Consider the following 12,725-nt stretch of genomic DNA (forward strand, 5'->3'; position numbering starts at 1 on the left):
GGTAGCGATAACATTTATCGACCGCCAGCAACGCGGTGTGGATTTTATTCGGTTTTTTTCATTTTCACTGCATTTGCATTGAGTTTCAATACAGAGTAGAACAAAATGGCTGGCAAGCGACAAGCCACTTCGAACCTGAACCACGAAAACTGGGACGTGGAGGAGGAACCCGAGGAGCGCGGCACTTTCCGCACGGCAACCGAAGAGGAGCTAAAGACACGCGTTATCAAGAAGGCGCGCCGCAAGATTGCCGGTGGATCGTCCGCCGCTGAAGAGGATGGCGCCGAAGAAAAGACTGCACAGCCCAAAAGCGTGTTCAGCGGATTCTCCGGTAAGCTATCAAACCTGATCCGACCTGAGGGACTTGCTCACACCGATTGCTTTTAGGTTTCGGCAAGCCGGCTGCGAGCGCAGCCGCGAGTTCGCCTTTCTCCTTCCTGGCCAATCTGCCAGCTCCAGCCACGACCTCCAGCAGCGAGCCAAAAAAGTCTGCATTCTCGTTTGGGTTCAGCCCCAGTTCCAGCTCGGCCGATAGGCCTGCCAGCACTAGCATTTTCGGCACCGCCAGCCCCAGCAACACGGCCGATAGGCCTGCCAGCACTAGCATTTTCGGCACCGCCAGCACGGCCCCGTCTCCTTCGCCGGCCAAGGAATCAACAAGTACCGTCGATGGCGCTAAGCCGACCACCTCGATATTTGGCAACATATCATCTGCCAAGAAGGAGAGAAGCGAAGCCAAAACGCCACTAGCCAGCAGCAGCAGCACTAGCCTCACATCCACCATAGAGACCTCTGAGTACCGCGAATGCGTTGCTGACCTGAATCGGTCCGTCATGAAATTCTTGCAGGACCAAATGTGCAAAAGTCCCTACTGCATACTGACTCCAGTGTTTAAAACCTATGATGAGCATCTAAAGGACCTGCAAGACGAGGAGAGCGCCAGAACGAACTCCACGAAATCCAAAACGGCACAAGCCCGTTTTGAAGAACCAGTTGCGAAGGTGTCCCGTGCATCGTCGCCACCAAAAGCGGCTGCTACGTTTACGTTTGGCAAGCCAAGCGCGCCAATAGGCGCCAGCGTATCGCCCTTAGCCAAGAAACCCAACTGCACCATAACCAGTGGTGGGACAACCACCACGACCACAACACCACTGGTCTCCTTCGGCAGTACGGCAGCGTCCACTGCGCCAGTGTCGTCTTCCTCCAGTATCTTCAGTTTGACAGCAAAGCCCACTGGAGAAGCCAAATCCGATGGTGCCCCTAAGTCCAGCATTTTCAGCTTTGGAGCTAAGGATACGACCACCAAAAAGGATGAGCCTAACTTCTCGGCACCGAAGACCAATGGCTTTTCGTTCGGACTGAAAAGTAACAACGACGACAAGCCAAGCACCTCGTTGTTTGCAGGTTTCGGAAAAGCGCCGGAAGGAGCAGGAGACGGCGCAAAGGGCTTTTCCTTCACCAACAGTGCCACGCCCTTCTCTCTCGGAAACATTCATCCGCCAGCTGAAGCTGCAGCGTCAGCGGAGGAAAAAGAAGAGGATACGCCCCCAAAAGTCGAGTTTAAACAGGTGAATGATAAGAGAATTTTCTTTTCGAAGAGAAAGATAATGTAACTTCTACTCCAAACAGGTTGTGGAGGATGACGCTGTATACTCCAAGCGGTGTAAGGTATTCATTAAGAAAGACAAGGACTTTGGCGATCGTGGCGTGGGCACGTTGTACTTGAAACCTGTCAAGGATTCCGAAAAGACCCAACTGTTAGTCCGCGCCGACACCAATCTGGGCAACATCCTGGTCAACCTTATTCTTAGCAAGGGTATACCTTGCCAGCGCATGGGCAAGAACAATGTGCTGATGGTCTGCGTGCCCACGCCAGAGGACTCCAAGGCCACATCGATGTTGCTGCGCGTAAAGAACGGTGACGAAGCCGACGACTTGCTGGAGAAGATCAAGGAGCACATGAAGTAGAGGATAGACAACTAATATGAATTCGTACATATAGATGTTTAATCGTTTGTATTTTGAAAGCTATAAATGTACGAAACCTTGGAAATAGAACTCAAGAATGTACACACAATAATGATAATCAGTCGATTGTGGGTATAATGCTTTTGGCTTCAATCATATCTTTAAGATGAATACTTAAAGTACGCACATCCTCAGAAGACTCGTCCAACCCACTCATATAATATTGACTCAATATGCGACCGATTTCGGGGGGATAAGCTACAAATTTTAACGAGGTCAGTTTCGGGTATACAATTTAAATTGATAGTCGCTTACTTATTGTTTCCACTGTTACAATTTTGGTCCGCCGGTTGACGTAAGTGCATCTCCCGGCGATAAATTCGGTTGAGCCAGATTTGGCGTTTCCCTTAATCTTCAGCAGTTTAAATATAACCGTATCGCCCCTGGACGGCAGGCTAGTGAGCGGAGTTGCAGTTCGCAGTAGGTTCCTTATAATGCCCAAAGATTGCCTATCTTGTACTACTAAGATGTGAAGGGCACTCATAAGCATAGAACTACCATTTTAATGTCTCGGATCTCACCTGGAATCGGCTCAATATCAGAGTCGTCGCATGTAACGTCGATATTGGAGTCATCTACCAACATTACATCGTCGTCGGAATCGGATACTAGTTCTTCCTCAAAAATGGGTACTTTTGCCGTTTTTACATCCTTCGAATCAACGTTATTTTTAATCGGAGATGCATTTTCGTCATCTGGCAAAATTATTTCGACTTTGGGTGTTTTTTCCATAGATGTGTTGTTCTGCAGAAATGAATCAGTAAGCTCAAGTGGATTAGTTGCTTCAGCTTCGGGGGGAAGAGTGGTCTCAGCTTCAGTCGAATTGTCCAGATAAGCGGATTCAACTGCTGCTATGGCCTCCGGAAGAGTGGTTGATGTTTCAATGATGTCTTCGGAAAAAGTAGCAACTGCTGTCTTTATATCTTCTGAAACAGTTTTTTTATCCTTTACATCTGGAGATTCTTCGTCGTGCAAAGTGTCGATAGATTCGAGCTTTAAAGTTGAATCCTTCCCATTGCTTGGGAATTGTTTAGCCGTATCACTCTTAGCCCCTTTCTGCAGAAACAAACGAGGGCTGATGGGCTTAAGTTGTATATATTCCAGAATTTCAATTTGTTTTTTTTTAGTGGGAAATGGAATTATGCGCGGAACATTAAAGTTCATCTCCAAGAGAGGGGAGCGGAACGAGATCGATGGGAGGCTACCAGCAATGCCAGGACCCTTCTCAGTTTGGTCCACAGCCAAGTGTGTTTTGTCCTGCTGCTCCTCTGGAGTTTCGTCTTCCTGCAGCGCTACCACACCAGATTTTTCTGATAGAATATCTTGATTCTTGCTTTCTGACATTTTACTCTCCTTCAGCGTGCATCGAGAAACACTCTTAGGAGCAGGTTCATTCTGTACCTGCTCAGATGCCTCGGGCGATTTGGGCGGTTTCTTGTTTTTCGATTTTTTTTTAATCTGAGGAGCAGATTCCTTGTTCTCTGTCTCGATGTTCGCTGACATGCTAGAAACTTCAGGGGCCTTTGGAGTGCCCTTGTTTATCAAGAGCTTTGACTGCACAGAAGGTCCACGAGCCTTATCTAGTAACTCCTTCTTTCTCACACAAGACGGATCTTCCTTAATATTGATCCATTCTGAGTTGTTCTGGTTCTTGGAGCGCTTTGAAGGTCGGAGGGGAGTGGAGGCGGTTAGGTGTACCTGTTCCTCGACGGATCGATTCTTGCGCTTCTTACTGGATTTTACAGGAGCAGGGCTCACAAAGGTATCACTATGATGGCTGGCAAACCGAAAGGCTCTGCAAGAAATGAATATGCTGAAGTAGCACGTAAAAAGAAATAAGCTCACCTACTTGAGTCCTTCGGCAGAGTTCAGCACTTTGATAGACTCCCTCGGGGGCAGAAAGCATCCATCTGCGGTGAGCAAACTTATGTCCTTCTGTTGGAATGCAATTTATTAATAATTAGCAGTTGGAGATTCTTAAAAATCTTGCCAAGCTAAAGAGGTTTTGTATGTGGTCCTGGAGGTCCTTGATGTTGTTCCATGCTGCATCGATGAAAACCAACGAATTTCGTCGTTCGTCCTTGAAAAAGTTTGATAGATCTATCTTCATGCTGGATTGACGCATTTCTGACTTAGTTTTCTTACGATTAAAATTATTTTAAAATGTGCTAACATGACTAGAGATGGAAGTATGTTCGATTTCGTTATCGTTAAATCGATGTGTTTATTTTTCTGTAAAATTAATGTCATTTTTTCGTAGTGATTTATAAAAATTGAGCTTATTTGAATGACAAACTACATTAATATTAAAAAATTGCAATATGGAAAATAATATATTTAAGTCAACAAGATTTTAGAATTTAATTTTTTAAAGTCCCCAATGTTATCGATAGCATTTACGAGGTACGCACGACCGATAGCGATAAGACAGTTCTTGTGTACAACGAAAACAAATAGTTCTTATCAATAAAGTTAGGCATTAATCACGGCTCCGAATTAGATAAATGATGTAATTCCGCCACGAGGACGCCGTTCCGTTCCGATCCGATCCGACTCCACTCAAAAATGAGCCACGGCGACCAGAGTCAAAACCAGAGCTGCCAGCGGAGTCAGGCGCTCACTGGCGGTGGTGGCTCCGCAAGGGACAGGGAGAAGGAAAAGAAGGGCTGGTTCCACTCGCTGACCAGGCGCAAGAAGTCAGACTCGGCGCTGGCCGTGTCTGCATCCGCCTCCACCAGTGGATCCCAGAACAACAACAACGAAGTGTGCGTCCTTGAGGCAGCGGACTCTTCCATGGCCAGCTGCAGCAATGGGGGCACGGGCACAGGAACTCTGCGCAGAAGGCGGGACAAGGACAAGCGAAACGTGTTTGCTAGACTACGAAGGAAAGTTGGCCAAGGGCTCAGCTCCCTGCGAAACTGGCACTCCATGGGCGACTGCGACGACGGCGGAACCACTGATGCCACCTACGAGTTCCTTACGCCGGCCATCTGTCCGGAACCCACGCTACCATTCACACACGACTACTTGCGCTTTATCCGGAAGAAGTGGCTGGAACGCGAGGACGCCCACTCGCCCAACCAGATCATGTACAAGGCCTGCTCCGAGATGCTCAAGTAAGCGCCGTGTTTCTCCGTCCATCAACGATCGATGACTCATGCCCTTTGTTTGTTTTTAGCCAAGTGTGGTACTGGGGTGAGATCTCCAGGCGCGATTCGCAGCGACAGTTGAGCGACAAGCCGACTGGGTCGTTTCTAGTCCGTGACTCGGAAACCAGCGGATCCCAATTCACGCTCAGCTTTCGGATTGTGAACGTAACCCTGCATTATCGACTAGAATATCGCGACAATTTTTGGCACTTCGAGGAACTCAAGTACGAGTCCATTGTGGAGATGATCGAAGATATCTTGCACCGCTGCACCAACGACAACTTTGTGTGCTTTGTGAAGGTTCCCAACGAGATGCAGCCACCGTTTCCAGTGATCCTCAAGTACCCGTTAAGCCGGTACGCCAACATGCCCAAGCTGCAGGACCTATGCCGCCGCGTTCTGCAGCGCCAGATGTCGCGCGAACAGCTGGCCCAGATGCCAGTGCCGGCGCAGATGCTGGAGTACTTGTCGGTGGAGCGGGAGCTGGTCTTCCAGAGCTAGGCATCCGCCGCCCGCCGTCGAGAAGCCGCTGGTCAAAGCTTTAACACTGAAGTAAACGCAAGCGCGTACACCAAAGAGGTCCGGGCGAATGGAATCCCAGCCTGCAGTTGTTCGTAATGATATTTGTTGGTCGGATTGGCAATATGTTGTTGATGCATTTCTACGCCCCCGTAACTAAGCGCACAGTCTCTCTTCACGTGCACGCCGGAATCCCAGTGCACAGAATTTTACTGTATTGTACTGCTAAGTACCATTAGTACTAGTATCTTGTCTAGGATAATGTATTATGTTATTTGCCATATTTAGTCTATTGGTTTGTTTTATATGGGTCCTGGTCAAGTCTATACTCTGCACCACAGTGTGCAAATCCTTAAACAAATTTTTAAACATTGAACTATTGCATCTATGTATTAACGTTAGTTCTAAGCCAGATGTATCGTACTATTTACGTTGTTTGCATTTTTGTATTCCTAACTTGGACACAAACTTTTTGCTAATCTAGATTGCAAGGAATTTAGGCAGCTTTACGGCAATCGAATACGTTTAATGCCAATTACTCTTGTTGCAACGTGTATGTATTTTATTTAAATCTATCTACGAATATTTTACAAGAACAAAATATCAATCAACTCCTTGAGCGATCTTGCAGTCAAAGGAGATCGCAAATAAAGAAAAAATCACACATCTGCATGTTTATTCAGAAGGGGAGATTTTGTTCTTTAACGTCCTCCTCTTCGTCCTCCAGCTCTACATGGTCGTACATGCGATAGGCTTTGAACTGGCCCAGCTTGACACCATCCACGTAAAAGAAACTGAGAAAACAACTGCGGCACAGGTAGGAGGGATCGTGCAGCTGTCGCCGGGACTGGTTCACGATGAAGCTATAGCTGCGAATGCCGCACATATAGCAGGTCCTGCGGTTAAAGGTGCTGAAGGCGTGAGGATAGGGATACAGGCTGCGATCTGGCCGTTTACTGAGCGGCGTTAGCACCTCGATCTGGGAGATCACGAACAGGTGCTCGCAATTCCCGTGGTGCATGTAGTGTAGTGGTGACCCGGGGCTGACAGTAAGATCGATGAATCTTTTGCCCTCCATACTCTCCACCTTAAGCGTTTCTCCGTTCACTCCGTTCGCTCTGGCCGCCCACTGCAACACGGTCTTGGAATAGTCGGGATTGTTCGGATTGCGCTGGTCGTTGTAGAATGTGTCGTTGATGAAGAAGTAACCGGGATTTGTGTCAATAGATGGCAATGGTGCATCCGGATCGTCGCTGATGTCGACAAAGCGTTTTCCATTGCAAACGCAGCTGATCTTGTCCCGCAGCTCGGTCAGATAGTTGCTGCCCAGACATACGAATTCCTCGGCGAAAACGGGAATCTCCACCTTAAACCCGCGATGGTAGGCCCGCGGTGGTCGATAGACACGCACGGTTAGCTCCAGTTCACCGCAAGCATCGATGTGGAGGTTAGGAGCGTCTGTCGGCTGCGGATTCAGTTTGTGGCTGTACTGGGTGCGGCCAAAGGGACACTTACGGGACTTGTCCTTGTGCTGGCTTAGAGCCGTAAATGTGGAGGGCACATGCTGGTTCTCCTGTGGCAGAGAAAAGGTTGGGCGGCATTTGTCTGCGGCGGGCTGGAAGACTGCAATCGAGCTGTCGTCTGGGGACTCGATCAAGTTCAGAGAACAGCTATCAGACACGTCGACAAGTACTGGGTTTGTTTGCAGAAAGAAGGGCACTTCGTCTGCAGTACCGGATATCTTATTTTGATAGTCGGATAGAAAGTCTCGCAGGTTTAAAGCTGGCTTCGTTGTCATATAGGTGCTATCCATGGTACTAGGGGTATGTCTTGAAAATGTGTTTTCTGTTGAGGATTACACTCAGCTCTCCACACTCAGTGATCTTCTCCGAACTTGTTAATAGCCTCCTTGTAGGTTATATTTAGCTTCAGAGATTCTGGCTTTGGCTCGGTCTGCTCGTCCTGTTCAGCCTCAGCCGACTTCTCTACCTCCTGGTGCAAATTGTCCACGTAGACCCTTTCAAAAGATATCACCTTGGTGGATTTGTCCACGTACTGGTACCGCTGGCGACACACAGACTCAAAAAGCGGATCACTTGCCAGGTTGTCCTTTTCCTTCTCGAAGAACACGTTGGTTCCCACGGAATGTTCGTAGCGTCCCCGGTAGATGCTTCCATTCACCTCCGCCATAGGCGTGTCACTCTCGATTCCGATGACCTTAATGGCCGCGTCCTCGTGCTTCAGCTGGTGCGGGTGGATGTGGTTCTTGAAATCCGCAAATACCAGGTACTCTGTGTCCTCGTACTCCGAATCGGAGGAATCATTCATGTTCCCCTTTTATCGTTATGCATGTGTTGTTTGATGTTCAATGGTTAAACCGGTTCCATGTAACCCACAAGCTATAGTTTTGCAGTTTATAAATTAGTTGGCGTTATTTCGCAATAGATGACGTCCTTAAACATACTTTGTTTTTTTTGTACACGCCTGATCCTTTTACAAAACCTTGTTAGGTATATGCGTCCACATTTCTCTTCTTCCCTTTCTATGGTAAATTTAAAATGGCATTGTGGTGCGAAAATACTATTATTATAATCATCCAAAGAACTGCTTGCTTAAATACCGGCAGTTATCGATAGGTAAACCCACCACCAAACAACATATCGAGGCGAAGACTGTACAGAACTGTCATCGGTAAAAACGAGGCGAACACAAAACTGTTTCATTTTGTGTCAAAAACTACGTACGTTTTCGTATAACTGTAAATATTAGTAAATAATAAATTAATAAGCTTATAAATAAATATATAAGTGGACGTAGTGTGGCGCGCAACAAAGTTAAAAAGGCTGTAAAAACGCAGACTTTTGAACAAAAAACAGCAACCCAGCGTACGTGTGTTTTCACAGGCAGCCATTTTGGGCGAACTCAACGTCAGCAGAACGAGCTCCTAAATTGTACATAATTAAACGTAAGAACAGTGTGTTTAATTAAATAGCAGGCGTAGGGTGAACGCAGTGACACCTAGGCATTTAGGTGTCCGGAGCCTGAATTTATTTACTTGTAGCCTGGATTTTCACTGCATTTGCATGATGCACTCTTCATTCGCGCTCTTAAAGTTTTACGCTCTTTATGCTCACTTTCGCCGCCCCTTTCTCATTGACAGCTACATACATAGTTACGACAACTGCCGTTTTGTGTACCACGCCGGAAGCTTTTGCGCCAACAAAACCGAGCTTTTGTAGCAGACGTAAACAAACCCGAATCCAAAACAATGGCCGATGAAGATATCACATTGAACGAGGATCAGCTCCTGGAATCGCTGGAGGAGACGAACGGGGAGCAAGAGGCTGAGATCGCCACAGAAATCGCCACACTGACCGAGGTGAGTTGGGTTTGCCTTTGTTGACAGTGCCCAAGAACCAGTTTCTTGGCCTCACGCCCTGCGAAAGCCCGCCGAATTCCCTGGAAAAGCTCGCAAAGCTTTGGGGGATATACAAGCCGAAAGCCGCAGCAATGGCTGCCTTTTTCAGAGCGTCACTTCGCGCCGCCACTCCATTCCATTGTCTGCTGTGGTTTCGGGCGTTTGCTCATCGCTCCAAATCAAATACCACTGAATTCCATCTTTTCCGCGTCGCCAGGAGGAGGCCAGCATGCAAATCGACCCGGAACTGGAGGCGATAAAGGCTCGCGTCAAGGAGATGGAGGAGGAGGCCGAGAAGATAAAGCAGATGCAGTCGGAGGTGGACAAACAAATGGCCGGTGGGTCCACCACCGGTTTGGCCACAGTCCCGCTTTCTCTTGAGGAGAAGCAGGAAATCGACACGCGGTCCGTCTATGTGGGCAATGTGGACTACGGCGCATCGGCCGAGGAACTGGAGGCCCACTTCCACGGATGCGGCACCATCAACCGAGTAACCATACTCTGCAACAAGGCTGACGGGCACCCCAAGGGATTCGCGTACATCGAGTTCGGATCCAAGGAGTTCGTCGAGACGGCACTGGCCATGAACGAAACCCTCTTCCGAGGGCGTCAAATTAAGGTGAGTATCTGAAGCTCTTTTTGCTAGACCTGCTACCTATCAATCTCTCAGATACATATATAGAAATGTAAAAGATCTGACTATGGTTCTTACGTAGCGCAATTTTGAGACACATATGTAGAGTTGACTTTAGCTTAATCCTTTCTCTATTCGCTTCCAGGTAATGTCGAAGCGCACAAACCGCCCTGGACTCTCCACCACAAACCGCTTCGCACGCGGCAGCTTCCGTGGTCGAGGAGCTCGTGTCTCCCGGGCGTGCTGTCACTCCACCTTCCGAGGCGCCAGACGAGCAATGTAAGTGGGCTCTTGAAAATTTAGATTGGATCGAGCTAATCCCGGTCTGTCTTTCGTTCCAGAAGGGGTTACCGTGGTCGCGCCAATTACTACGCTCCTTACTGATTATTGTTTTATTAAAATCCCTAGTAAGGTAAGTTGACATTTTCGAACTGATCTCTTTAAAAACCCAGACGAACGAGACTGAAACTGACTGATTGTTGAAATTTGATATGTGGGGGTGGCGTCCGATTTATGTGGGCTACATAAAGTAATCTTTAAACCGATATCTTTTATATTTAGATATATATTCTTTTTTTCTTGAAATTTATGAAACCAAAGAGCACGTCGTTTTATGTTAAATTTTCTGTATCAAAAACAAAATTAAATTGCTAGAAAATGCCGAATGTTTTTATAGAGCTAAATGGAGTTAGTTTGCACAGCTGGATGGATCATTAGGGGGAATAAAAAGATTCAAATTTAAGGTCAAAGACTGAATAACTTTCCGAAACCTTTAAGGGAATGGCTTGCTCTTATCCGCAGCGTATTTGGGACTTACTTTAATGCTTGCATTCAATTTACCGACTCTCGTCTTTAATCCATTAACTATTTGATTTCAGATTTTTTTACAATATAATTTCAAAAAACATTATTTTATTGCCAAACTTCTTTGCTAAATAAAAAAGAGAAAACAATCGCAACAGAAAACGCCAGAAAAAATATCGTTTCAATAAAAAATGCATCCGCAGCAAGAAAACAGGCGAAAAAGAAGAGACCTCGAAAATAATAAAAAATCAACATGGAAAACGAATATCTTGACTTGGCTATAATGTTTTTTGAAGCACCCAACACCAAACACCCCCTTTCACACATTTTAATTTTCAATAAAACATCAAAAAAAAAAAAAAAGATTATGAAAAACAAGAAGTTGATTTAAAAAACAAAAAACTATATACATCAATAAGTATATATAAAAGAAGCGCAAAAGAAACACAAACCCCAATAAAAGAAGTTAAAAGATGGCAAAAGCAAGTAAAGAAGGAAGAAAATAATAAAAAAAAATCAAAAGAACACAAGACTCTTGGGAAAGAAGTAAATCAACAAAATATTTAAAAAAAAAGTGTGCGTAATTTATATATTCAAAAAAATATATAGAGTAAAGAGAAGATAAGAAAAGAAGTTGAATTTACTAAACCGAAAAAGATGAAGACAAATATAATCGAATTAAACAAGCTATCAATGCCTTTCCTTTGGGCGGGACAAGGTTTTTGGGATTGAGGATGCGAGTAACAGCTTGATTCCTGCCACCACCACCACCGCCTCTCTTCCAGCCCTCATAAATATTGTGAATAATAAAAAGAACATTCTTCATTCAAAAGCACTATTATATGGTTTTATTTCAATCGTAGGATTTGCAGAGCCCGAGCGGACTTCAACTCGAAAATGCCGCTTTGCTAGCGTGTTGATTGATCTTGCGCTTCTAGAATTGACCTGGAACTGCGCTGAACTCCTAGTTCTTCTGGACGGCGGCCTGCACGAGGGGCAGGTTCTTGCCAAGGAAACACTTGAAGCCACGGAAGGCCCATTCGTTGGCGGGCGACTTCTGCTCGTTCTTGTCGGCGCACTTCTCGATGTCGGCCTTCAGCGCGGCCTTGTCCTCCTTGCCCTGGCCCAGTTGCGCCACCAGGTTCTCCACCTTGAAGCCCTTGGCCTCATCGAACAGGTCGAATTTGACGAAGATGCACTGGATGTAGTTGCGGGTGATGTCATCGTCGGGATAGTCGAAGGTCTTGTACTTGGCGATCAGGGCCTCGGTCACCTTGCTGCTGGCGGCACACTCCTTGCGCGCGCTCTGCAGATCCTCGGCGGTGCGCAGCTTGTAGTCGGAGGCGGAGGCCTGTGGAGGAGCAAGCGTACGGATTTGGATTACTGGCTGCCATCGGCTTCTCTCCCCTTGCAACACTTACCAGACCCAGCAGGGCGCACAGCAAAATGGCAAAAGCGTTCTTCATGGTGAATCTAATTTTTTTGGTTGCTTCGATAGATTGTGTGAGGACTGAATGCTCGCTCGGAGGAAACTGTTGACTGTGGTCTGGGCTGCTCCAGCTTTTATACCTTCGAGCCCCGCTCAATGTGGGTATGTCGCACTCAACTGTGGGGCGATTTTGAGTGTCGCTCAATTGAGTTGCACTCGCCGGCGTAATTTAAATCTCATTATGGAATTTTTTGATAATGTCGAGGTTGTTGAGGAGACGAGAAATTAAGGATTACCTGATATATGAAAATGATATCTAGGATTGAAGAGCTTGTAGGGATACTAGCAGTAGGTCTTAATATTAGAATGCAGTTTTGGGTTTTTACTACTGTTCAGCAGACACATTCTGGAAAAAATTTTTTTATGAGATTTTTTATCAAAATTTATAATATTTTTTTTAGTAAAATGGCATTTACTTCTGGTTAAGTTTGTTTTATATATTAATTTTTCTATATGATGAGCTAATTTGTTTATTCTATCCAAAACATTAGCATTCCAAGAGAACGCATTTCCTAATTTAAATAGGGAGCAGTAAAGAAAGATATATATCATTATATATCATCATATATCATATATAAAAACTAAGAATTTATTCCGAATAAGGATTTAAATCAAAAAGATTTAATTTTTGTTATTTGCAATTACTTTTCCGACTTTCGGAATACACATATATACGTTGGATTT

General features: G+C 45.8%; 7 protein-coding genes across 10 annotated transcripts; 3 read left to right on the forward strand and 4 right to left on the reverse strand.

The window, feature by feature from the left end:
* Positions 1–10: 10 nt before the first annotated feature.
* Positions 11–2,077, forward strand: LOC6608118 (nuclear pore complex protein Nup50). Its single transcript, XM_002032830.2, has 3 exons — positions 11–331; positions 388–1,568; positions 1,630–2,077. Exons 1-3 carry the CDS (start codon positions 106–108, stop codon positions 1,966–1,968), a joined length of 1,746 nt encoding a protein of 581 aa, XP_002032866.1. The 5' UTR covers positions 11–105; the 3' UTR covers positions 1,969–2,077.
* On the reverse strand, positions 1,984–4,217 carry LOC6608119 (coilin). Of its 2 annotated transcripts, none has more exons than XM_032714577.1 (5): positions 4,019–4,217; positions 3,878–3,963; positions 2,550–3,823; positions 2,284–2,487; positions 1,984–2,226 (listed from the first exon to the last, which is right to left on the reverse strand). In XM_032714577.1, exons 1-5 carry the CDS (start codon positions 4,151–4,153, stop codon positions 2,087–2,089), a joined length of 1,839 nt encoding a protein of 612 aa, XP_032570468.1. In that variant the 5' UTR covers positions 4,154–4,217; the 3' UTR covers positions 1,984–2,086. The 2 variants fall into 2 exon arrangements, with proteins under 2 accessions (XP_032570468.1, XP_002032867.1); XM_002032831.2 differs by having other exon boundaries at positions 2,284–2,490; positions 4,019–4,215.
* Positions 4,218–4,450: 233 nt separating this feature from the next.
* On the forward strand, positions 4,451–6,360 carry LOC6608120. The gene is made up of 2 exons (XM_002032832.2): positions 4,451–5,144; positions 5,207–6,360. The coding sequence occupies exons 1-2, from the start codon at positions 4,594–4,596 to the stop codon at positions 5,676–5,678; spliced, it is 1,023 nt and encodes a 340-aa protein (XP_002032868.1). The 5' UTR covers positions 4,451–4,593; the 3' UTR covers positions 5,679–6,360.
* LOC6608121 (snRNA-activating protein complex subunit 3) lies at positions 6,236–7,529 on the reverse strand. Its single transcript, XM_002032833.2, has one exon. The coding sequence runs from the start codon at positions 7,507–7,509 to the stop codon at positions 6,376–6,378; it is 1,134 nt and encodes a 377-aa protein (XP_002032869.1). The 5' UTR covers positions 7,510–7,529; the 3' UTR covers positions 6,236–6,375.
* Positions 7,530–7,553: 24 nt separating this feature from the next.
* LOC6608122 lies at positions 7,554–8,267 on the reverse strand. The gene is made up of 2 exons (XM_002032834.2): positions 8,161–8,267; positions 7,554–8,095 (listed from the first exon to the last, which is right to left on the reverse strand). Exon 2 carries the CDS (start codon positions 8,022–8,024, stop codon positions 7,572–7,574), a length of 453 nt encoding a protein of 150 aa, XP_002032870.1. The 5' UTR covers positions 8,025–8,095; positions 8,161–8,267; the 3' UTR covers positions 7,554–7,571.
* Positions 8,268–8,358: 91 nt separating this feature from the next.
* Positions 8,359–10,790, forward strand: LOC6608123 (polyadenylate-binding protein 2). 3 transcript variants are annotated; one of them, XM_032714578.1, is made up of 6 exons: positions 8,359–8,436; positions 8,857–9,075; positions 9,332–9,733; positions 9,894–10,027; positions 10,090–10,160; positions 10,627–10,790. In XM_032714578.1, the coding sequence occupies exons 2-5, from the start codon at positions 8,965–8,967 to the stop codon at positions 10,130–10,132; spliced, it is 690 nt and encodes a 229-aa protein (XP_032570469.1). In that variant the 5' UTR covers positions 8,359–8,436; positions 8,857–8,964; the 3' UTR covers positions 10,133–10,160; positions 10,627–10,790. The 3 variants fall into 3 exon arrangements, with proteins under 3 accessions (XP_032570469.1, XP_002032871.1, XP_032570470.1); XM_002032835.2 differs by having other exon boundaries at positions 8,379–8,661; XM_032714579.1 differs by having other exon boundaries at positions 8,380–8,661; positions 10,093–10,160.
* Positions 10,791–11,373: 583 nt separating this feature from the next.
* On the reverse strand, positions 11,374–12,097 carry LOC6608124 (general odorant-binding protein 99a). Its single transcript, XM_002032836.2, has 2 exons — positions 11,974–12,097; positions 11,374–11,903 (listed from the first exon to the last, which is right to left on the reverse strand). Exons 1-2 carry the CDS (start codon positions 12,016–12,018, stop codon positions 11,517–11,519), a joined length of 432 nt encoding a protein of 143 aa, XP_002032872.1. The 5' UTR covers positions 12,019–12,097; the 3' UTR covers positions 11,374–11,516.
* Between the last annotated feature and the right edge of the window lie 628 nt (positions 12,098–12,725).

This window comes from Drosophila sechellia, chromosome 2R (assembly GCF_004382195.2).
Source record: "Drosophila sechellia strain sech25 chromosome 2R, ASM438219v1, whole genome shotgun sequence".
In the NCBI taxonomy this organism is placed as follows: domain Eukaryota; kingdom Metazoa; phylum Arthropoda; class Insecta; order Diptera; family Drosophilidae; genus Drosophila; species Drosophila sechellia.

Coding starts and splice junctions, on each gene's coding strand:
- LOC6608118 (XM_002032830.2), top strand. CDS start 106: ATGGCTGGCAAGCGACAAGCCACTTCGAACCTGAACCACGAAAACTGG. Junction 332..387: donor CGTGTTCAGCGGATTCTCCG/GTAAGCTATCAA, acceptor GATTGCTTTTAG/GTTTCGGCAAGCCGGCTGCG. Junction 1,569..1,629: donor CAAAAGTCGAGTTTAAACAG/GTGAATGATAAG, acceptor TACTCCAAACAG/GTTGTGGAGGATGACGCTGT.
- LOC6608119 (XM_002032831.2), bottom strand. CDS start 4,153: ATGCGTCAATCCAGCATGAAGATAGATCTATCAAACTTTTTCAAGGAC. Junction 3,824..3,877: donor AACTCTGCCGAAGGACTCAA/GTAGGTGAGCTT, acceptor CATTTCTTGCAG/AGCCTTTCGGTTTGCCAGCC. Junction 2,227..2,283: donor TGTAACAGTGGAAACAATAA/GTAAGCGACTAT, acceptor TAAAATTTGTAG/CTTATCCCCCCGAAATCGGT.
- LOC6608120 (XM_002032832.2), top strand. CDS start 4,594: ATGAGCCACGGCGACCAGAGTCAAAACCAGAGCTGCCAGCGGAGTCAG. Junction 5,145..5,206: donor GCCTGCTCCGAGATGCTCAA/GTAAGCGCCGTG, acceptor GTTTGTTTTTAG/CCAAGTGTGGTACTGGGGTG.
- LOC6608121 (XM_002032833.2), bottom strand. CDS start 7,509: ATGGATAGCACCTATATGACAACGAAGCCAGCTTTAAACCTGCGAGAC.
- LOC6608122 (XM_002032834.2), bottom strand. CDS start 8,024: ATGAATGATTCCTCCGATTCGGAGTACGAGGACACAGAGTACCTGGTA.
- LOC6608123 (XM_032714578.1), top strand. CDS start 8,965: ATGGCCGATGAAGATATCACATTGAACGAGGATCAGCTCCTGGAATCG. Junction 9,734..9,893: donor TCCGAGGGCGTCAAATTAAG/GTGAGTATCTGA, acceptor ATTCGCTTCCAG/GTAATGTCGAAGCGCACAAA. Junction 10,028..10,089: donor CGAGGCGCCAGACGAGCAAT/GTAAGTGGGCTC, acceptor CTTTCGTTCCAG/AAGGGGTTACCGTGGTCGCG.
- LOC6608124 (XM_002032836.2), bottom strand. CDS start 12,018: ATGAAGAACGCTTTTGCCATTTTGCTGTGCGCCCTGCTGGGTCTG. Junction 11,904..11,973: donor TGTGCGCCCTGCTGGGTCTG/GTAAGTGTTGCA, acceptor GCTCCTCCACAG/GCCTCCGCCTCCGACTACAA.